This window comes from Brienomyrus brachyistius, unplaced genomic scaffold (assembly GCF_023856365.1).
Source record: "Brienomyrus brachyistius isolate T26 unplaced genomic scaffold, BBRACH_0.4 scaffold66, whole genome shotgun sequence".
NCBI classification, from domain to species: domain Eukaryota; kingdom Metazoa; phylum Chordata; class Actinopteri; order Osteoglossiformes; family Mormyridae; genus Brienomyrus; species Brienomyrus brachyistius.
In genome coordinates, this window is record NW_026042341.1 from 1,146,931 (window position 1) to 1,168,723 (window position 21,793).

Sequence of the window (21,793 nt, forward strand, 5' to 3'; positions counted from 1 at the left end):
GTTGTGGAGGGGGAGGCGCTGGTTATTCAGCCTCTGCAGCGGGGAGCTCGTCGCTCGTAACTCAGAAGGATTAGCCTATTTCCAGAGGCCTTCACAGACACCTGGGTGCAGGGCGGTCTGTAAACACACCTGGAGACAAGGCCGACGACTGCACAGGGCGTAACCGAGAACAAAGAGCTTCCCGCAGAGAGGCGCGGTGGCCCAGCGCCCAGCGTTACGGCTCCTCGTTCATACAGCCCCGCAAGTTTACACGCCCCAGCTAAACACGCACACGCACAGAGCAGCCGCTATTTCAGCATCACAGATTCCCGTTTTCTGTTTCTTCATGGGGAAAAAGTCAGCAGCAGAAAATAAGGAATTTAGGGTTCCAGAGTGATATTATACATCCTTTAGTTTATTGTTAACCACTATATTTATTCTACCCCCTTATACAAATAAACGTTGCACTATGTGTCCAGCACCCCCCACAGGGGGATGCTATTTCATACCAATGTATTCATATATATGGATGCAAGGGGGCCTTACTGCAAGGGCCTCTGCTAAAAAGGGACCCCCCAGGTCCATAACTTTTACCGTTGCCAGCCCCTCCCCGGGTTGACAACTTTCTCAGGGACCATCAGAGGAAATAAGGGGCCCTATGACAGCTCAAGCAGCCAAGGGGCCTCTGACCGCATTAATGTGCTCCAATGGTGCATTATAAAGCCCACTTTACTTATCTGAGCACACTAATTGCATTCATTTTAATTAGGCAGTGTGGTTGTTTCTCCCTTAACAGTTATAATACACAACACTCAATGCTGTTGCTGTTAGTCTGTTACATTATCCCTTTATCTCCCGATGTGCGGAATGGCAGCGAAAGTAGGACGTCCAAGTACGCAGGAATAAACTGATGAAGTAAAGCCGACTGTCATCCTGCTTATTTGCATTTCAGCCAGCTTGGCAAGGTGCTGGGTGGCAGGGGGCCATTTTTCACGGGGCGCCGCATAGCCATGCGAGCCCAGCGGGGTCACACAAGGAGGAAGCGGCCAATCGGAAAGAGGCAGGGAGTGGCCAATCGGAGTGAAGCAGAGAGAGCCGTGGCCAATCGGAGTGAAGGGAGTGGCCAATCAGAGTAAAGCAGAAATAGCGGTGGCCAATCAGAGTGAAGAGAGTGGCCAATCGAAGCAAAGCAGGGAGAGCCGTGACCCTCCCATCACAGCATGGGCCTTTGCCAGATGCTGGTTGGTTTTGTGACCATACGGAGTAAAAGAGATCAGACAACAGCAACGGGGGGCGGGAAGACATGCCCAGAATGAGAATCACAAGGCGCACATGAGACTTGGCCACAGCGCTCTGCGGGAAGCGCTTACTCTAAAAATACATCGAGGTGCGAAGCAGCTGGTGACATCCGCCAGGAGCCTGGGGATCTGGGCAGTGGCGGTTATGTATGTGGCATTACCAAGACAGGACTGTAGGCGGCAGGGTGGTTAAAGAAAGGTAGACGCAAAGATGTGAGCTTGCAGGCTGGTTTAGTGCCAAACATAAATCAGCAATATGTAACGTAGGTATTGGATATTGCCCATTATCTTCACAATAGATGATGGGCAACAGCCAAAGATTATTGTTAAGATGGACAACATACCTGTCCAATGAGCAACTTCCAAACAAGGACCTCCGAGCTCAAAAAAGTTCTGGCTCCGGATTTTCCCATACCTGAAGCGAAGCTCCACCTGGCTCTCCAACCCAACGCCAGTGTCTGACACCAATCCAGGGGCTGCTTACGGTCCAGCCAATCAGGCATCAGGCTCTCTCTATGCCCCTGATGTTCATGAGCAGTTTTCCACGCCCTCACAACAGCGCATTTTACGAAGCGCCCTGATCGGATGTCCAGACAGCGTGTTGAGTTACTGGCTAGCCCTCTGTAGCACGGCCAACCAGGTCAACCATGTCTACCAGGGAGGGCTGGACTGGGATTAAAAATCGGCACTGGATTTTTGCCTATAAACGCCACTTCCCACATAGATCCACCAGACACAGACATCCACAATAAATTTTGCCAATCGGGGGCAGGGGGGATACCCAACGGTGAATTTTACCAAGCGACAGATAAGTATTGCCAGCCCAAAAACCCATTTACATACTGGGAAAATGGTGGTGTGCCAGATGGCCAGTTCAAATGTGAGAAACCAGTTTCACATACGAGAGGCAGAGGCCAAATGCAAGTGAAGCAGGGCTAAATGCGAGAGGAACGGCAGAATGCAAGAGGTATAGTGGAACCTGAAAGGCAAGGGCAAACATAACAGAAACAGGGCAAAAACAAGAGGCACGAGCAAATGTGAGGTACATGGGCAAACGCAAGAGGCACAGCGGAATGTGAGAGGCACAGCAGGACAGAAGAGGCACAGCGGAATGTGAGAGGCACAGCAGGACAGAAGAGGCACAGCGGAATATGAGAGGTACAGCGGAACGCGAGAGGTACAGCAGGATGGAAGAGGCACAGCAGGACAGAAGAGGCACAGCAGAATATGAGAGGTACAGCGGAACGCGAGAGGTACAGCAGGACGGAAGAGGCACAGCAGGACAGAAGAGGCACAGCGGAATATGAGAGGTACAGCGGAACGGGAGAGGCACAGCGGAATGCGAGAGGCACAGCGGAATGCAAGAGGCACAGCGGAACGCGAGAGGCACAGCAGGACAGAAGAGGCACAGCGGAACATGAGAGGTACAGCGGAACGCGAGAGGTACAGCAGGACAGAAGAGGTACAGTGGAACGCAAGAAGCACAGCAGGACAGAAGAGGCACAGCAGGACGGAAGAGGCACAGCGGAACGCAAGAGGCACAGCAGAACGCAAGAGGCACAGCAGAATGCGAGAGGCACAGCAGAATGCGAGAGGCACAGCAGAATGCGAGAGGCACAGCAGAATGCGAAAGGTATAGCAGGACGGAAGGGGCACAGCAGAATGTGAGAGGCACAGCGGAACGCAAAGGACATGGGCAAACTCAAAATACACGGGTGGTGCAAAGCAGCATACAAACTCCACTGGTACCATGGCCTCAAGAAGCGGGGAACACTGGGGGTCCTGTTCCCAGACCTCAGCAGCTATTTACGTCTGTACAGAATGTAGAGTCCATCCCCATACAGAAATCTGCCGTCGCCGGCAAAGCGTGAGGCCACCACTATGCGATGCACAGACACGATGCCAAACGGCAAACGGGCTCTACAAAGCATATGCCTGTGACAGTGCCGGAAAAAAACACAGAATAAAAACATTTACGTTACAATCTGGTTCTTCAGGCAGTGTGTTGCTTTTTTGCCATTTCATACTATTTGGAGGATAGAAAAATCACTTCTTGTTATCAGTTTTCATCTGATTCTTTAATGCTTTGTGCGAAAAGGAATCGATAATTGCTTTAAAAAGACTCGAGGGAAACCCCTCGGGGGTCACACAAGTGCACGTCACACTGTCAGCACATGACACCACACTGCCGACCCCATAAAAGAGTGACTTTTATTACAGAGGCTTTTATGCGAACATGACTTATTCAGCCAATACCGTGAAAGTTTTCTTCTTTTATGCAGCTGAAGCGCTTTTCCCGCTGCACTATCGCAAAACCACGAATGCAACTTCCTCTTTGTAATCTGAACCAGCATCATCCTCCGAAAGTATATTAGAAAGAACTACACACCTAAGACTAAGATCTATGTTAGGGACACTATCATTAGGGGAAGGGAAGCAGTCAGAGAGCTGGTGTGTCTGGCTCACAAACGCATCCCTGGGGAACTTGAAAAACAAAACAGAATTAATCATGTAGGCATGACATCCCATTGGTCCCAACCCCTCCTGCTCACTGGATAGAAATCACTAGCCAATCAGTGTCGAAGGAGCAACAGACTGCCAAATGGGGTGGTGTTGACAGAGTATCTCCTTCTTGAATGAAATCCTGCACATTCATTCCTGCTGGGAAGCAATAGAGGAACAGAACAGGATAGTGATGCTTTATTCATTCCCAAGGGGAAATCGGGTTTCTGCCGAGCTCATCCTACTCCCTCCTAACCCTACTGACATATTTGGAGGTGAGAACATCCAGTTACAGCACAGGGTCAGCAGCACCCCTGGTCCAACTGGGGATTAAGGGCCTTGCTCAAGGACTCAACGGTGGCACCAACCTGCAAGCCCTGGGATTCGAGCTGGTGACCTTCCAAATGCAGGCACTGAGCCACACTCACAGGCCATGTGACCATACTCTCCTGGGTTTGTTTTATTTTTTTTTCCCCTGACCATTTGCTTTGTTTGCAGCGAGCCAATTGATTCCCTGGATTCGAGCTGGTGACCTTCCAAATGCAGGCACTGAGCCACACTCACAGGCCATGTGACCATACTCTCCTGGGTTTGTTTTATTTTTTTTTTCCCCTGACCATTTGCTTTGTTTGCAGCGAGCCAATTGATTATCTGTGCAAACACGACCTTCTCAAGTTGCCGTAACCAACCACAGACGGCAAAACCACAGGACGGGAGATGGGGGTGTGGGGGGGGGGTCTGTCACTGGAGTCAGGTCACACGAGGAGGTGGGGGGGGGCCAAGAGCCGTGGTAAAACCCAATAAAACCCTCAGTCTCACATGTTCTAGCAGCCGGGCTACTATGGAGCACTGTATGTTCAACGAATCGAGGTTAAGACCATGACCCCTCCCGGTGACCTGTGACCCACAGTGTCCCACTGCACCAAGCACAGATTTAAAGCACATCTCAGCCTCACAAGTATTTCCAGACATTTCCATCAACTGCCCAAAAGGGCCAATTCTCCTTTCATTTATATATATATATGAGAGAGAGAGAGAGAGAGAGAGAGAAAACACAAACAAGAGGAAGTCAGTTGTTCTTTCCTTCGATCGCATCTCAGTGAAGCCCGTGCAGCCCAGTGCAGAGCAGACCCAACGTCTGGAGCCCGCCCCCCCAAGTGCTGGCTGGCTAAAGTTACAGGAGGCCAACAAAGGCTCACGGAGACGACGCTCGCTCAACAAAACAGCTTTTAGTGCAGGTGTTCCAGGCCAAGTCCCTGGGGGGCTGTATTTACGCTGGCTCTATTCCCAACTCGCCCCCCCCCCCCCCCCAAATCCAATTAGTTTTTAATTATCTGCAATATTTATGTGACCACATTCCCCACCGATGCTGCCGCAGTCAAATGTAGAATTTCAGGCAGGGAGCAAGAAGATACGTCTCAACAAATAGAGAAGAATCAAATACAAGCCAAATGTTTAGATTTACCAGAAAAAAAACTTTGTTCCCCACTCTGAACCCACAACCCTATCGGAGCTGAGATCCCACACTTAAGTTACAACAGCATCAGTCCCCGGGTCAAAAATGCAGGGGCCTTTAATTTGTCCAAAGCTCAGCACCAAGGGGAGGGAGGGGTCACATCTCAGTCTCCTAAAAAAAGGACGTCTTAACCTCTGTGTGGAACCGGGCCCAGGCTGAGAAACACAATCTCCCACCTACCTCCTGCCCCAGCCCCCACCACCCTGAGTACCTTTCAACATCTTGCGTAAACACACCCAGCGTTTTCTAGGTAACAACTTAATGACACTTTATTTTTTTAAGTCCCCACATATTGGGCTGTATATACATTATATATATAAAAAACCTATATATATATATATATATATATAGAAGGTAAAGTGAAACGCAGACAGGGGGATAGTGTGCATGTTAACCTGGTCAGTTAACCGTTTCGTCCGCCTCCGCTCGGCTGGTTGTAATAACCGGAGCCCCGCCAGATCCACCGCGCTAGAAGGATCAGCTCCGCTTCCTCCTCGAGGGGGTCCGCGGTTTTTTCCCGGCCGAGCTGGAGAAGCGCCACGCAATTTGTTTTGCAGCTCGACCGGCGGCGCTTCGCTATGCGCCGTGGTAATCTTTCGCGCCTTGTACGTCGGTCAGCTGCTGACCACAGTAAAACAGGGTACGCCAATACACGCAAGTAACGCAAGGATGGAAAATTCTGCCAGCGCAGCATGGGGTTTCTAGTGAATCTCTGGTGCCCTCTGCTGACGGAATCTTTCATTTCACTCCACGGCTCGAAAATGCCAGGAGTGTGACGGTAACAATCAGAATCTATTACGACGCACTCGAGGAAAAGCCTTCAAGACATCTGGGCTTATTCATGTTCTTTTTCCCTCTGAGAGTGCCTTATGGCGGTGTGAAAATATTTTCGCACACATTTAAAAAAGCTCATGATTTATGAACATTCCTGTAGTTTAAAAAAACTTCTAAAAAGCAAAATATATATTTATTTCTTATATCTGCATTAAAAGAGACCACATCCAAAGACAAGGCGATGCGTTGGGTAGGAATACATAAAGCATGAAAAAGGACAGCGTACGGAAATTCGTTGTGCAATATCAAACCCCAATATGGATTTACCATCCCATAATATACAGGCTCCAAATCCTATTAATCGGCAACAGATGGTAGACGATTGGACTAGCGAGCCTGCTTGTGACATACATCCCCCGCTGAGAGGAGAAAAAGGCACGTTCGGACGGTAGGTGCGAAAGTCACGGTTTAATCGCATACGTCTCCGTTATTGTTCGGGCACCTCAATTCAGGCAGATCTGCACGGCCACAGTATGTCTGGCGACTGCCGTGGGATATTCTCCCTCTGAAATAGTTCGAATTGTTGGTGAAATGGCCACACTGGAGCCTCTGTGTGTCTCTCCTCGCAAAGCCAAATCGCCGCCCACTCTGGAAAGACAGAGGCACTGGGCTCCGGCACTCTGCACGTCGCGGCTTCCACGAGCATCTCCTGCCGCCGTCAATCACTGACGCTCTTTAGGCTGCTCCAGTTGATGCACCAGTCTGTTCTCTCACTGAGCTGGCAGAGGTCTCAAAGCCCGCCGAAGCCCCAGAACGATAAGACGCCGCAAGTTATTCAACAGAACAGAACACATTAATATATTAGAGTTTTTAAACAAGGCAATTTTGTTCAATTTCATGTAGAAATATTTTTTCACGTATATGCATGCCCATATAAATAAATACTAACACAGCTACATGCTAGTTTAAATCAGGTATAAACTGACACATGCATGTATTTCATGAAGGCTTCCATCTTCCTACTGATTATCCTGGTCAAGGTTACAGGGGGGTCTGGGGAGCACAGGGCAGGGGGGGGGGGTACACCATGGAAGTGAACCCGGTCCAATGCAGGGACCAGCTATCCTAAACAAATGTCTTTGGCCTGTGTGGAAAAACAGACACAGAGCCCAGGTTGGACTGGAATCCCCGATCCTAGAGGTGTGAGGTGACTCTGCTGCCCCTGGAGTCACAGTGTCACTGTTACGGAAGGAAAACGATGCTTGTTCTGTTATTTTGGAAACGGGGAGAGATAAACAGTTCTGGGGGAAAAAAAGCAGAAAATATTCTGTAATTTTTTAAAAAACGCCCTGAAGTTGTTTATTCTTTGACAAAGTAACTGTGAAGGCTGAATATATATATATTTTGTCTCCATAGTGGAGAATGAAGAAAGAGTTTCTATAGTTGTTTATTTATACATTGTGTCTTTTTGGATATTGGTTTGATGGTGCAGTATTTCAATTTTAATTTAAAAAATATATATATTTTATACAAAATTGTTTTAATACATGCTCTACATAAAAGTCTGTATATAAAAATATGTAAATATTCATTGTATTCGGTTTAATAGCAACATGCTGACTGGGCACTTATTTGGACCATATTCACAAAGTTACAAATGGGTCAGACTAGCTCATCAAAGTGAAACCTCTGTGACACCGGCCAAAAATGAGCTCAAAGAGCCTTTCATTCAAATGAAACACACAGCATATGGACACTAGCTGCCCGAAATTCGCTGCCCACTAAACAGCGCACAGCTGTGCTCTGCTAGGGATTTGACCCCAAAACCCTTTGGGCACAGTTACCAGGTCATGCTGTTTTAGTGCCCAAGGATTTCAGGGTGAACCTTTTTTGCACGCAAATAATGGACATGCTAAGAAACGACAGCGGAAGCTAAGAGACGCCAGTAAGTGGGTCACATGTCTGCCGGTCAGGTGGGAAGGCTGTTTGTTTAAACAGGAACGACTGGGACGATCCCTGCTGGCTCGCGGGGCGCCGCTGTCTAAGTCATCGGTGTCACTGGAGCCAGGTTACTGTGAGCACTGACCAAGAACAAGAGCACCTTATAGACACGTAGCTAATTTTAGCGCATCACAGCTATAATTACCGCGCTCATCAGAGCCCACGGAGCTACAAGCTCCTGTTTCCTTACAGCTAAATATTTACTAGAGAGCCATTGAGGAAATTTACCAGCTCCGGGCCACAACAGTGTCACGTAGTGCTACTGAAAAGCCCAATGTCACCTGCATGGCTGGGAACTAGATGGAATTCTCTAGACTGGGTGCCCAGTTATGTTGCAATATTACAAAGTGAGTGACCATAAAACAATGGAAGAAGTAAATAACACACCGAATGGTGGAATATTTTTCTGTAAAAGTCCATCAAAAAATTCAAAATGACAGTAAACACTGACAACAAAACTGACATTTGAAATAATTAAAACGGCAGTATAAAAAAGTGCATAAACACAGGACACGCACACACACAACACTCACTAAGGCATACGACCATCTACAACCTTTCTTCTCCTCCAGATTAATGTCATAAGTTTACAGTAGGACCAGCTCTGACCCAGTTTAACTTCCAAAGTTATGGTGGCCGACGCCAGCTCTGGCCACCCACGACATTCCACCCCTGCGAGATGGCCCATGTTACGGGTCAGGCGGCAGGGCCCTCGGGGCGGGCTGGCGGAGGGCACCATGACGTCAAAGCCACGGGACACGGGACGTGGCCAAAGCGGGCATCCGAGCCGAGCATGTGACACTGCGGTCCATGTGGAGACTGCGGACTGAAGATCAGCTCTGCAGCAAACTCTCATGCAAGGTCGGGCGATGTAACAAAAAATTGGGGCGGGGGGGGGTGCCGCTCCACCAAACATGGTCATAATTTGTTCTTTGAGGTCGAAGGAGGAGATCCCATTATAGCCAATGTGAGCAACAAGCAAAACACAGCAGGCAAACAAACAAACAAATGAGTTCTCTTACTCTTAATTAACGCTACTGTTAAATCCCAATGTGAGCAATGGGACGCAGAAACCCAAACAGGAAAAACTCCGTGTGTGGCCTCGAAATCTCGCACAGCTATAAGAGATTCCTGAACTCTGACCTAGGAAACCACTTCTGCTCAGGAAAAGCGTCCCCCCCCCCCCGCCCCAACCACTCTGCAAAACGTCCACTATAATCCAGGAGAACAAACAGCACACAATGCATCGTTTGTTAGCACTGACACACTGCTAGAGAAACCAGTAGGACAAACAGGTATGCAAAGGGAGCTCAACGAAAAGGAGGAGGGTCATTTTGCTCACATACAGGTGAATATTGCAGAGGGCCTATTATGAGGGGTATGACAGATAAGCAAGTAAAGACTTGAAGCCAATTGAACAAGTACCAGTATCTTGAATCAGCTTTGCAGTAACCGATTCCATTCCATTTTGCATTATCATTTTTCCAGTGCAGGGTTGCAGTAAGTCTGGATCCTACTCCAGACAAGAGTTAGCCTGGATGGGATGTCAGTCCATTACAGGGCATCCATCCAACCATTTTCTATACCCACTTATTCTTTGCAGGGCTGTGGGGGTCCGGAGCCTATCCCGGATGCTATGGCCACAAGGCAGCGAACAACCCAGGATGGGGTGCCAACCCATCGCAGTGCGCACATTCATAAACGATGTACTATTCAGAGAGAGCATCTGAGCATAGCCGCATGTCTTTGGACCATGGGTGGAAACCGGTGTACAAGGAGGAAATCCCACTCAAACATGGGGAGGACATTCGACCTCCACATGCCGAGCCAAAGGAGGAATCAAACCCACATTCCTGGAGGAGTGAGGTCATAGTGCTTGGTGCACTACTGCCCCATGGTCAGAGCACGTGTGTTTGAAGATTGATGGTCCTCTCGAATCTGGCTTTATTGATTTAAGCCGATTCGATTGCCTTCATAAGTTTAGAGCATATTGTTTTTTTTTTTTTTTTAAAACCTACTCAACATATTCAATAATAAATCTGAGAGATCCAAACACACTTTGTTGTGGAGGTAGCATTTTCACTAGCAAGATATGACCCTACGACCCCCCAGTGACCTCAAGGATTTATCTTTGCACATTGCCCTTGACACTCCTACCCTAGTAGTATTTTCAGCTATGGCCTTCAATGATAGACATGCACAATTGTCCTCCAGTATTACCGTTACAACATTGATCTTGGGGGGGGGGGGGGGGGGGGGGTCGGGCGGCTTGCTTTATTAGCATCTTATTGCTATGAGTTGGACTCAATCACGCCAGACCTCCATAAACGGAATTCAAAGTACTCAAGATAATCAAGCTGGCATGAGAGGAATCTTACTCTAAACATTCCCGGTTCTACTTTGGGAGGACAAGGCAAGCAAGTGCATTCACCACCAACGTCAAAACACGTTAACACGGTAAAAATAAAAAAAAAAAAATCTCAAAAATCTGAAGTGCCATTGATAAAGATTCAATTAAACACTTTTCCTTTCGCCAGTCTGTGATGAGTAGCGAGTTAAAGGTTTGTGTCTGATGCGTGTTTTTCCTCGAGTCTGTGCAAAACGAAAAAATTTGGCATCGCATTCACACAAAAGCATCGAAATCCAGAAAACATGACCTTTGGCAAGACTTCAACAAATGCAGTGTAAGATGACTTTGGGAATGCATCGCGATGGGGAAACAAGCCCGATCTTAGAGGTGCCACGACCCCCCTCACGGGCTGTAATAGTCAAGCCGCACAGTCTTTTGACTGTGGCTGCCTGTTTTCAAGCAGTTTGAATTCCGGTTCCATAACTGGACATACCCCTTTCACCTAAGTAGAAGAACAACCTAAATTAGCTATCATTAGACCCACTGAAACGTTTTTTTCAAGAGACAGCTGCAGTCCATGATAAGGGTGGTGCCATGTAGCGTATTTTTAGCATTTGCTATTGGGGTGAACAGTCATTAATCTTAACATTTTATTTTGCGTGCCAGACATCGAAGACTCCAATTTTACAAGAACATAACCCTCATCTTTTGAAATTATTATACAGGTACATATGTGGAGGTCTTCACACTGTACAGTGGAATTTTTAATATCATCTTTCAATATATATATATAGGACAGCTTCAAAAACCTATCAGCGGCAGGGTGTGTATTTTTGTTGTCAATACCGCTAAAAAGAGAGTTCATGTTATTTTTTCTATTAGTTAAATCTTTAGGGGGAAGCCCGAAAAGCACTGAACGGCAGCGCACATACTTTTCCGATTGCTTTCCGTCTCGTACCTGCACTGTCCGCAGTATCCGTGCGCATCTTTCCCGGACGTCGGCAAAGGGGCATCTCTTGGACAGCATAAGCAGGCGGGCCAGCGTGTCGTTCAGATCATTCGAAGAGGCGACAGCTGAGTCGGCCGACGAAGAGGACTCTCCCGGGGGGGCGGCTTTTTCCACCCTCATCATCACTTCTTGCCGTATGGTGTCCATCGCCGCCTCCCTGGACAGCGCGTCTCGGCTACCGAGCGCCGTCCACCAGCCCTCGGCGTCCTGAATGTCCATCCAATCTGCGCTGTGCCCTAACTTTAAAGGTGCTCGGTTAGCCAGTTTATAGTGATGTTTACACCTTGCTTCAAAGTTATCAGTTCTGTAAAATGATTTAATCATACAGAAGTGCTTTCAATAAGAAACTATTGCGTCCCGGCAAAACATAGCGACCCAGAACGTTTCAATACTGAATGACATGTCATTCCTGCAGGAAAGACTGGCAAGCTGATTGGAAGCTGGCAAGCAGGAAAATGCCTTCTCAAGATTTTGCAGATCCTCTGCATGTAAGCAGGATTGACAATAAAGAGCCCGTGCAATTTACATTTAGAACATATAACAGTAAACACATTTCTTTTAACCTGCGGTTTTTATACGCAAAGCTATTTATGTGAGCGCACAGACAACGGTTTAATAATGCAAGCTACTCAGTGCTATTTATCCAACTATCACTATAAAAAATGTTAAAATATCCTCCGTTACATTTCACTATTTACAACATAAAATAACCCATACTCAAAACTGTCAATACTGTTATTCTGGGTGCCGTTGAATAATGCAACTGTAACTGATGAGCGCTGTTTTTGTTTTGCAGGTCAGCTAGACTCCCATATAGTTCATTCAATTTTCACAAAAACATACATGGTGGTAAATAACACTACCATTTAATTGTTATAATGGATAACTGAAGGTACGATTCAATAACACCTCCAAGCCCTCTTTCAGATTAAACTGTAAACTGGCAAATAATACAAACCGCAGAGGGACTTACTTAGCTCACATATATTTCCGACGATCAAGAAGCTGTAAACCCCGGCGCTATAAGTGGGGAAAAATAGACCCATTCGTTTCAGTGTCACTTGAGTAGAGGATTAACTGACACCTGCGACGTTCAATGGAACATCACAGAATTCAATGTGGGAGGATACTAAATGGCACTGAACCAATTAGCATCAACACAGGGCACGTGTCGCCGTTAGTTTCGCAATGTCCACTGGGAATTTGAGTTCTCAGCTTGTTATTTTTCGCGTCTGCTTTAACTACTGGAAGTGCTATATTAAAACTACAACTCCCGGTAATTCGCATGAAAGGCCAAATTATTGTGAAGGTTTTAGTATTTAAAATGGGTTAGAATCCCGTCCATGGTGTACCAGTCCCTTCTACTCTATATTTTCTGGGACAGGCTCTAGTCACTTTCCCCATACCTTGAATTGGGTCTATATAAGCGGTTGGATGATAGATGGATGGAACTTTAAGCTGTAAATAGATACACTTTCCATAATTGGAAGTACATTTCACACAATTAACAATACAGCACATGCTATTTGCACAATAAAGGAGAAAAATAATGCCGCCATTCTGTAAAATTCTTGTTTCCCCACAAAACTACCGCATTAATAATGCATTCGTCTTAATTTAGTCAAACGTGAATAAACATCTCATCTGTCACTTTAGCTTCCTCACTCTGTAAACAGTCATCCTTACGTCAGACTGCGTTGTGACAGTTTGACCCTCAACTATATATCAAAAGTTTTGTTTCATCGGGTAAGAAATGTGTCGGTTACGCTATGAGGTCAGTTTCCTGCATTTCCGTGGGGGAGAATGCATTAAATACTATGTCCTCTCTTTCCCTGCCGGTATCTTCTTAAGACCTGTATAATTCTCTTTATAAGATATTTCGTTTCAGCGCTTGTAACGGACAAGCCTTTCTAAAATGCTGCTGCCCGAGATCAAGCTGGGTCACGCAGTTCAAGGATCCATAAAGGATACAATTTTACGGCTGTCGAGTTTGTAATACCTATTAAACTAAGGCAAGGGAGTGAATATTGAATAGTAAAAACGTGACTAAGTTGACATTTTATATCGTAGCCTCTCATACAAGTTTTATAATAGACGTACATGCTAAACCAAAACAGTGGAAAAAAACATATACCTTATGTTAAAAATAGACGCAGCCAGGGACGCCCCAATATTTCATTTGGCTTCATTCATCCATCCAAATACACAGAACTTTCTATATAAGTTAATAAACTGTGTGTGTGTGTGTGTGTGTGTGTGTGTGTCGTCGTCCCCCCAAAAAAGAGGGCGGAGCCTCAGCGCGCGGCAGGGGAGGAGGGAAATTTAAATTACGTCTGACTCGTACGCTAACCGGTAGAATAAGCATATTCGACAGATGGTGGAGGGTTATGTTACACAGCAGAAAGACGTCTGCTAAAACTTTACAGATGGATCTCCTGGGGGATCAGGTAGGCGCCTGGGTGAAGTTACGGATAACTAACATGCTAACTAGCGCTCTGGCTTGTTGCAGGACACCATTGAGCCGAGTCGGTAAATAATACTTGTTTGGCGTTGGGTGCAGTGCAACAAGTAGCTGATAGAGTTCGTATGGCGATCACAGTGGTCACCAGGCAGCCAGTTAAGGTTGAACAAAACAAAGCGTGTTAAACAAAGCGTGGTCGAGATGCTGTGTTCCGGTTTTGTTTCTCAGCCTGTCATCTTCCTTGGATTTTAACCAAAACATTAACATAAATGCAGGGTTGCCATCTCTCACGCATCTGGCGTGACTGTCACGCAAGAAATCTTACGGCAAATCAATATTATTCCATTGTATACCTTAAATTGTCTACGTTAAAAGCTTTGGTGTAGTTTGTAAACCTCGCAGACTATTTGCAAGGTAATGAAACTGTTACATACATGTAAATACGTGTGCATGTTTGTGCAGACTGGTCTCGAGTTGAAAATCTCACACCAGCCAGCTGACCTAAGTTGGCAACCCTGTGTATATTAACCAAAATATTGATAATTTGTAACAATTATATTATTAACCTGAGTGTTTCAAGGTAATGTTATATGTTTTTAAATGTCCATTTAGAGTTTGGCATCGCCCTTGAAGCACAGCTATCTTGGAAGTTTCCATCTGCCCCCGGACCGGATCCCTCCTCCGCTGTCCGCCAAGGGCGCCTCCGATGTCGGCGAGTTGAACCTGCACAAAGGCAGATTGCAACCGTGTTCACCAGTGCCCGACGCTAATGGCAAAGGTATGGCTGCGGCGTTGGCTATGAACCGAATATGAGTAATTATGAGTTCGATTTTCAAGGGGAATCATAACATGCGTACTAGAACGCACTTATGTTCTCGTGTACTCGTTTTTTGTCATCTTCCGTTGTCGAGGAGAAGTACAGTAAAAATCCCCAAATGTTGGTTTCAGCCCTGCCCCAAATATCAAGGATATATCAGTTGCATCCTGGCCAAATGAGACAAGTTCCATGATTCATTGTGCCTCAAGTTAAGTCCCTGGAAGGCAGGTTAGCAAGACCGGTCTTGCCAAGACTGCAAGTCTGGTTTTTGCATTCTTGATGTTGAGATTCACCCTTAGTGCTGTAGTCCTTCATAAAATATGTACTGTAAATATCAATATTGGGCAATCGTATCAAAACAACAGTACTAGGTGTTTTATTGTCCGGCGTGGTAAACGTTTTGTCATTCTCGCTAACAGCGGTAATTGCTGCGCTGAAGAAACTTCAGGAGAAGATGCGCCGCTTGGAGCTGGAGAGGGTCCAGGCCCAGAATAATGTCAGGCAGCTGTCGCGGGCAGGTCACTGGGGCCCAGCAACCAGGGAGCCTCAACAGGACCCAGCCACTGAAGGGGCGAGTGCATCCAGCCAAGGTGACTCGTCCTTCCTGCAGATTGCAAAACAGCAATAAACACTTGTACATTCAAGAGTAAAAATCACTTAAATGACTGTTAATATGTATTGATGAAGAGTGATTAAGCATGCAAGGCATTTATTTAAATATTCAACACATTTTAATAATACATCCTGCTCTAAATGACCTACATTTTAATTACCACCATAACATATAAAGCCTTAAGTGTCATCCTGCATCCTGTCTGTCTCAGAGCTGCTGCAGTCGGCAGAAGCTCGTTGTAATCTGCTGGAGAAGCAGTTGGATTACATGAAGAAGATGATGGAGAAGGCAGAAAAGGACAAGCTCTCGATAATTCAGAAACAGGTGCAGTTAATTCACAGTGCAGCCGAACGGCGTCACTAAGATCTGCAGGTTCCAGAGGAAGGTGACCCATTTTTAGCTTCCTGTCGTCCCTGCAGTCCTGCCTGCTGAGGTCAAGGATGACAGACCAAGCAGACTTCCACACTAAACTGGAAAAGCTGGAAAAGCTGGAGAGGGAGTGTCTGAAGCTGACCAGCACGCAGTCTGAAGCTGAGGTACTGCTGGATATGTGTTCACAGCATCTTTACATATACATGCAGTACCTAACACTGAAGATGTGGGGCCACTGGGCAATTCGGGCGCTAAGCTTTGGGCCTATAGATAGGGTTATGGTCAGAGTTGTACCATCCGCTAGAAGCGAACAGGAATCTCACAGCAGCATATACAGTCTAGCAGCATTCTCTGTGGCGATGTAGCTTTTTGGTCTGCTTTGACGGCTCACGGACTTCAGCATTGAGTCCTGAATGGTGCCATGTGATCTGTGGTGTGCAAGTAAAGCTGTCCACCTGGCAGGGAGTGCATCAGAGGAGCAGGCATCCCGGTTTGACACACCAACGGGTTGGCAGCGTTGCAGAATGACAACGGAATGAAAAAGGTTACAGGAAGCTAGTTTTTACTTGTTTATCTTGTTTGTTTGTTTTTTAATAACAGAAAAAGTTAGAGGCGCTGGACCAGAAGCTCCTTGCGGAGAAACGCGAGCGACTAGCCCTGCAGGAGAAGGTGTCCTGGGTCAGTTTATCTAAGCCACCGTCTAGATATCTCCAGGTGTCAGGGTCCCAGTCGTCCAACTTATCTCCGCTTTGGTGGCGACTCCTCCTCTTGCAGCCTCAAAGAGATCATGAGGATGACTGCCACCTCCACAGATCACCTGCTTCTGAATCAGCGGGACGGAAGAAAAGGAAAATGAAAGCAGTGAGGGTACGGAGCTGTCGGGAGCCCGAACACTTCGGACGATGCATTTAGGATGCGACAGAGCAGATGGATCATGAGTTTCTGACCTGTGTTTAGAAAACGGCCAAAGTGAAGAGCGCAGCACCGGTTTCCCTGACTCTCCCCAAGGCGACGGTGCTGCCGTTCGTGGCAGGGATGGTACGTCGCAGCAGCGTTGTACGCTATGAGCCATCAGAGGCTCATAACAACCTCCGCGTGTGTGTGTGTGTGTGTGTGTGTGCGTGCGTGTGTGTGTGTGTGCGTGCGTGCCGTCGGTGTGTGCGTGCGTGTGCATGTGCGTGTGCGTGTGTGTGTGTGTGTGCGTGCGTGCCGTCGGTGTGTGCGTGCGTGCGTGTATTACTGTCCACAATGAGTTGCATAACATTCAGTGTGACACTTAAGAGTCTACACACCTGGAAATCATGCTGAGTACTTTTCAAGTTATGTGATAATTCATGAGGAAGTTCTATTCAGGCTTTATTCATCTTTTTTTTATTATTTTTCTTGTCCCAGTCCACCAGTTCGAGTCACTCTGTACATGCCAACATCCAGAGTGTCCTGCACATGATGAAACATCACCCAGCCCAGCCACGGCACCTGTCTCGCCCCTGCCAGAAGCTCAGCCCATTCTCAAGCAGAGGAACCCGCAGGACTCTGATCCCCAGCCAGGGGGCCTCTGCCTCAGGCAGCTTGTCTGAGGTCCTGTTAGCTCTCCAGGACGAGCTGGGCCAAATGAGCTTGTGAGTGTCCCAGCTGCTTACTCGCCCTTTATGGTCTTATCAGGTTACAATTCTTCTGCTCCATAGTAACATGTAAATATTAACAGATGTAACGCAGCTGTAATGTGTCTGGGTAGTATACTGGTTTGAGGTAAATAACAACGATTATTATCACAAAATAATGTAAGATCCAGCGTGGCACTGGTGGCATATTTTGCATCACGTTGAAATAGGCCTGGGAGATTTAAAATAATCGCAAAATGTATCACGATAAACACTGTTCAGTAGTTTCACCTAAATGTATTAAATACAAAGCGGCAGGAAAGTGTACAAGGAATATGCAAAGTTCAGCTGCAAGAACAATTCCCAAGCTTGTTCCTTACCTGGTTCATAAACAGCCACTCGTATTCCTTGATAATGGAGTGTGCTATGAACGACACACAAGCAACCAATCATGTAACAGGTGTCTGGTTACACCAGGGGTGTCAAACTCCAGTCCTGGGGGGCCTGAGCCCTGCGTATCTTAGTTCTTTCCCTGTTCCACCATAAATGATTCAGCTCAAGAGCTGTGCGGTAATTAGCACAAGGAGTTGAATCAGGTGTGTTAAATAAGGGGAAACCCAAAAATGGGCAGGGCTCCGGCCCCCCAGGACTGGAGTTGGGCACCCCTGGGTTACACCATCGACATGTGACACAATAACTGAAAATGTAGAGTGAGAAAATAAGTGCTGACTATGAGGAAATTGTTATAAAAAGGATGGGTTAGTTCACTTGTGTAGTTCAGGTTTGAAGTCGAAGCCACTTTTGGGAACACCTCCCTGGTATTCTCACATGAAGATGTATTTAGGGATATACAGATCTATACTGAAATATTCCAGAAAATTCAAGCTTAAACCATAACTCCAGCACCGCAGTAGTTAGCTTTATTTCAGTTTTCTGGCTATAATATCTTTCAACAAATGCAAACACCACCCCCTGGTTTTCTTGATTTCTTTGCGGGTGAGTTTTAATTAATATCTCAGTGTTTGTGTGTGTACTGCACGTTTAGTAGCCCAGCTGTCCTATTTACAGTCACTGTCAGTGAATGGATGCAGTGGAATTATTAATAAATATGTATGAAAAGTCTGCATTACACAGTGCAGCTATTAAGTCATGGAAAAGTGCTGTGAGAGCTCACAAAAAAAAACGAGATTAGGCTGACTTGCCTCAGGCACGTTTTCCTGTCGTGATCGTGTTGGTGTATATGTCGAAGCGAGCACCAGGAACTTGCGAAGCAAATCAAGGAAACGCAGAAGCATGGGCTGCGGGAGGACCTGGAACGTGAGCTGGATTGCCTGGTCAGACGCATGAAGGATAAGGGAACACAAATCTCCCAGCTCCGGAAGCACCAGCAGGAGGTCAGACCGGACTGCTCTTCTGATGGTTCAGGCTGTCTATCTAACAGTTACTGTTAGCTAATGTCCATCTTTGTTCTGCAAGCAGGTGGAGAAGTTGAAGCAGAAGGCTCTGGAGTTGAAAAGCAGCACTGAGAGCCCCGGTAAGGGGACTGTAAGGCAGCTGAGGTGCACCAGGCCACCCCCACAATCTCCACTGCCTAGCGATGGAGTCCCACAAAGGGCCCAGACCCGGGGGAAGCGCGGGACCACGCCTCAGCCCAAGCAGGCGCAGGGGCTACAGACGAGCCTGAAGAGGAGCGATATCCTGTGGGAGACGTAGCTAAGTGAGCACCTCCTCAACCTTCGCTATCGCTGCCCTTGTGCCATTTGATGTCAGCATTAGCCCTGGAGGTTCCCACGAGACGTGAACCATGTGGGTGGAATGTGAGTAGCAATTAAAGTGGCTCACGTAGCATCCCCACACTCTCGAGGATGTTTTTATGAATGGATTCTGTCATCTTGCATCTGTTTAAGTTTGACAGATTTATATATGTGTGTGTGTGTTTAAATAAACCATTTTGGTATTTATATGAGCAAAACCTTGGTGGTGCTTAACTGTTAAATATCAATACTCAATAGGGATGGGTACTGAGAGCCGATACTGAATTGATACTGGTTCTGGACTGGGTGATACCGATACTTTCGATAAGCTCCTGGATAAACAGTGTCACTATTAGTATTTTTGCTGTTCTAAGGAATTCATTCTAAGGGCCCCTTTCCCACTGTACTTTTGATACTTAAGGAATGTGTTGGTTTTTCACTGGCGTTAAAACTGGTACTGGGCGCTGATTAACATAACACAGGGTGGGGTATCTCATACTGAATTTGAGAAAAGGCCATTGTGTGTGTGTGTGTGTGTAACATTAGCTAGGAGTAAGATCAAGTGTTTTCCTACTTTTAGTTCTGTACGGACATTATAGAGCAAGGAGTTTTAGTCAGAACATTTTTATTTTGTCATAGGAAAAAAGCCTAATTAGCTTTGCCAATTTAATTATTCCTTTTTATTGATTATCTGATATAGGTTTAAAAATCAGTTAAGTTTACCATAGCAAAGAAATCCTTTCAAGTCCCACCTCAAAGTACCGAAGTACCAATAAAGCACCCCAGTTTGGCACTTTTGATACTGGAACTTTTGGTACTGGTATGCAACCGATCAGTGGAAGTCAATGGAAAAGGGAGAGTACTGAAAATACCGTATCATAAATACCGTACCTGTTCCAGTGGAAAAGCACTCTAACATAGCAGCGTTTAATTCTATACCGTCCCCTAATGATGATGACACTGCCGGCGCCATGCGAACACATTAGTCGCATAGCTGTATGTTACTGTGCTGTCCAGTCATCATGACATGAGTCGTTGATGCAAAAAAGCAAATTGAATTGCACTATCCATCCATTTTGCAAACCGCTTATCCTACTGGTTCGCGGGGGGTCCGGAGCCCATCCCGGAAGCTATGGGCAGGGAACAACCCAGGATGGGGGACCAGCCCATCGCAGGGCACACTCACACACCATTCACTCACACATGCATTCCTACAGGCAATTTAGCAAATCCAATTAGCCTCAGCATGTCTTTGGACTGTGGGGGGAAACCGGAGTACCCGAAGGAAACCCCACGACGACATGGGGAGAACATCCAAACTCCACACACATGTGACTCAGGCGGAGACACGACCCTGGGTCCCAGAGGTGTGAGGCAACAGTGCTAACCACTGCACCACCATGCCGCTCTGTGGTTTAAAATACGGCCCAAAATTCAACCAGTACATCAAGGACTAGCAGGACAGTGAAGCAGCACTACAAGAAACAAACTTTTTTGCAAAATCATTAAATTTTTTTACATCGTGTCATGTCTATTTTATGACCCCATTATGGAGAATAGTATTGTTGAGTATTGGTAAGTATTGGCATTGATAAGCAGTATCATTATCTGTATTGATAAAATCCTAATGATACCTATCCATAATACTTGATACATGTATTATAAAGCAAATTGTCCCACTCTGCATTAAGGAACATAAGCTATTGTTACTGAACTTGTGGTAGATTTGAGTATTCTTGGATCCCTGCAGTGCACAATGGAGACTGATTCATGGCTTAAACCGCTCACTGTCAGTCAGAGCTGTTTTCACGTGTATCATTAAACAAATTAATCTTTTCGTTATTAAATAAAACAGGGCAGAACAAAAGTGGTTGTTTTGGAGAAATTGACATGCAGTTGGGGAAGTCAGTCAGTTTGTCAGGGACCAGGGGATAGATTTACCTGACATTCCTGTTCTGACTGAATTCTTTTCAACCCACACTGAACACAGATATACTGAGAAAACAATTCCACTAACTATGCAACGCACCGGTGATTAATCAAAATACAGGATGCATGACGAGAGTCAGTTCTAGTGTCAACATATCTTCGGCCTTGAAGCCTCTGCACTAATTCCTTGACAGTGAATTGGCACCCATCCTTTTAAAAGGTTCACACACCTTTGATTATATTGTGTGGTTTAATAGACTTCATTCTGCAGAAATTTAATAAGTGGATACAGAAAAGTTCAGTACTGAAATATTAAATGATTTTCAGGCCTAGCTACTGCTGGAGTCCTTACATTATGGATGATATCCAATAATTAAATATAATTTGCCAGCCTGCCTATGTCACAGAGAAAAATGTTTCAGCCTAAATCAGACGGTGACCTCATCCAAGAAGTAATCGGTATGATGCAGCCTTACTTCCTGCTTACGTGGTTGTATCCAGTAGATGGCACTATTTCGTCAGACATGCAAGTGAAAGTTATCCCACTTTTCTAAAATAAACAGCAGTCATGCAAACAGCATATGACACCACAATCAACTGCTTGAACACCATCAGTAATTTGTAGCTTGAAGGACTGACGTCTACAGCCTTCTGTAGTTCTGGTCCACATGGAGACGCTCCATGCTGTCTTAATATTCACACCCGTAGCCTTGCTATCAACCTCGGTAAGTCATGCTGAGACGCTATCTTCCAGTAAGAGCAGAGCCCGTCCGAACAAACTGTGCAAGTTCATGGACAGACAACGTCTGATAAAATG

At 46.2% G+C, this 21,793-nt stretch overlaps 2 protein-coding genes across 3 annotated transcripts in view; one reads left to right on the plus strand and one right to left on the minus strand.

The window, feature by feature from the left end:
* Nucleotides 1-12,551, minus strand: part of sesn1 (sestrin 1) — a 35,335-nt gene extending 22,784 nt beyond the window's left edge. For both annotated transcript variants that reach the window (XM_049002301.1, XM_049002300.1), the window contains exons 1-2: nt 12,403-12,551; nt 11,379-11,669 (exon numbers count right to left, since the gene is read on the minus strand). In XM_049002301.1, coding sequence (XP_048858258.1) covers nt 11,379-11,648 — 270 coding nt within the window. In that variant the 5' untranslated portion in view covers nt 11,649-11,669; nt 12,403-12,551. The remainder of the gene's footprint in view (nt 1-11,378; nt 11,670-12,402) is intronic.
* A 1,304-nt stretch (nt 12,552-13,855) lies between these two features.
* Nucleotides 13,856-19,254, plus strand: cep57l1 (centrosomal protein 57, like 1). Its single transcript, XM_049002266.1, has 11 exons — nt 13,856-13,876; nt 14,503-14,668; nt 15,127-15,297; nt 15,532-15,644; nt 15,740-15,856; nt 16,293-16,370; nt 16,467-16,559; nt 16,650-16,730; nt 17,085-17,311; nt 18,543-18,687; nt 18,773-19,254. Exons 1-11 carry the CDS (start codon nt 13,856-13,858, stop codon nt 19,004-19,006), a joined length of 1,446 nt encoding a protein of 481 aa, XP_048858223.1. The 3' UTR covers nt 19,007-19,254.
* Nucleotides 19,255-21,793: the final 2,539 nt, after the last annotated feature.

What these genes read in the sequence shown, in the direction of transcription:
- cep57l1 (XM_049002266.1), top strand. Translation starts at nt 13,856, where the DNA reads ATGGATCTCCTGGGGGATCAG. An exon ending in TGGATCTCCTGGGGGATCAG is followed by an intron (nt 13,877 to 14,502) that starts GTAGGCGCCTGG and finishes ATGTCCATTTAG; the next exon opens with AGTTTGGCATCGCCCTTGAA. An exon ending in GCCCGACGCTAATGGCAAAG is followed by an intron (nt 14,669 to 15,126) that starts GTATGGCTGCGG and finishes TCTCGCTAACAG; the next exon opens with CGGTAATTGCTGCGCTGAAG.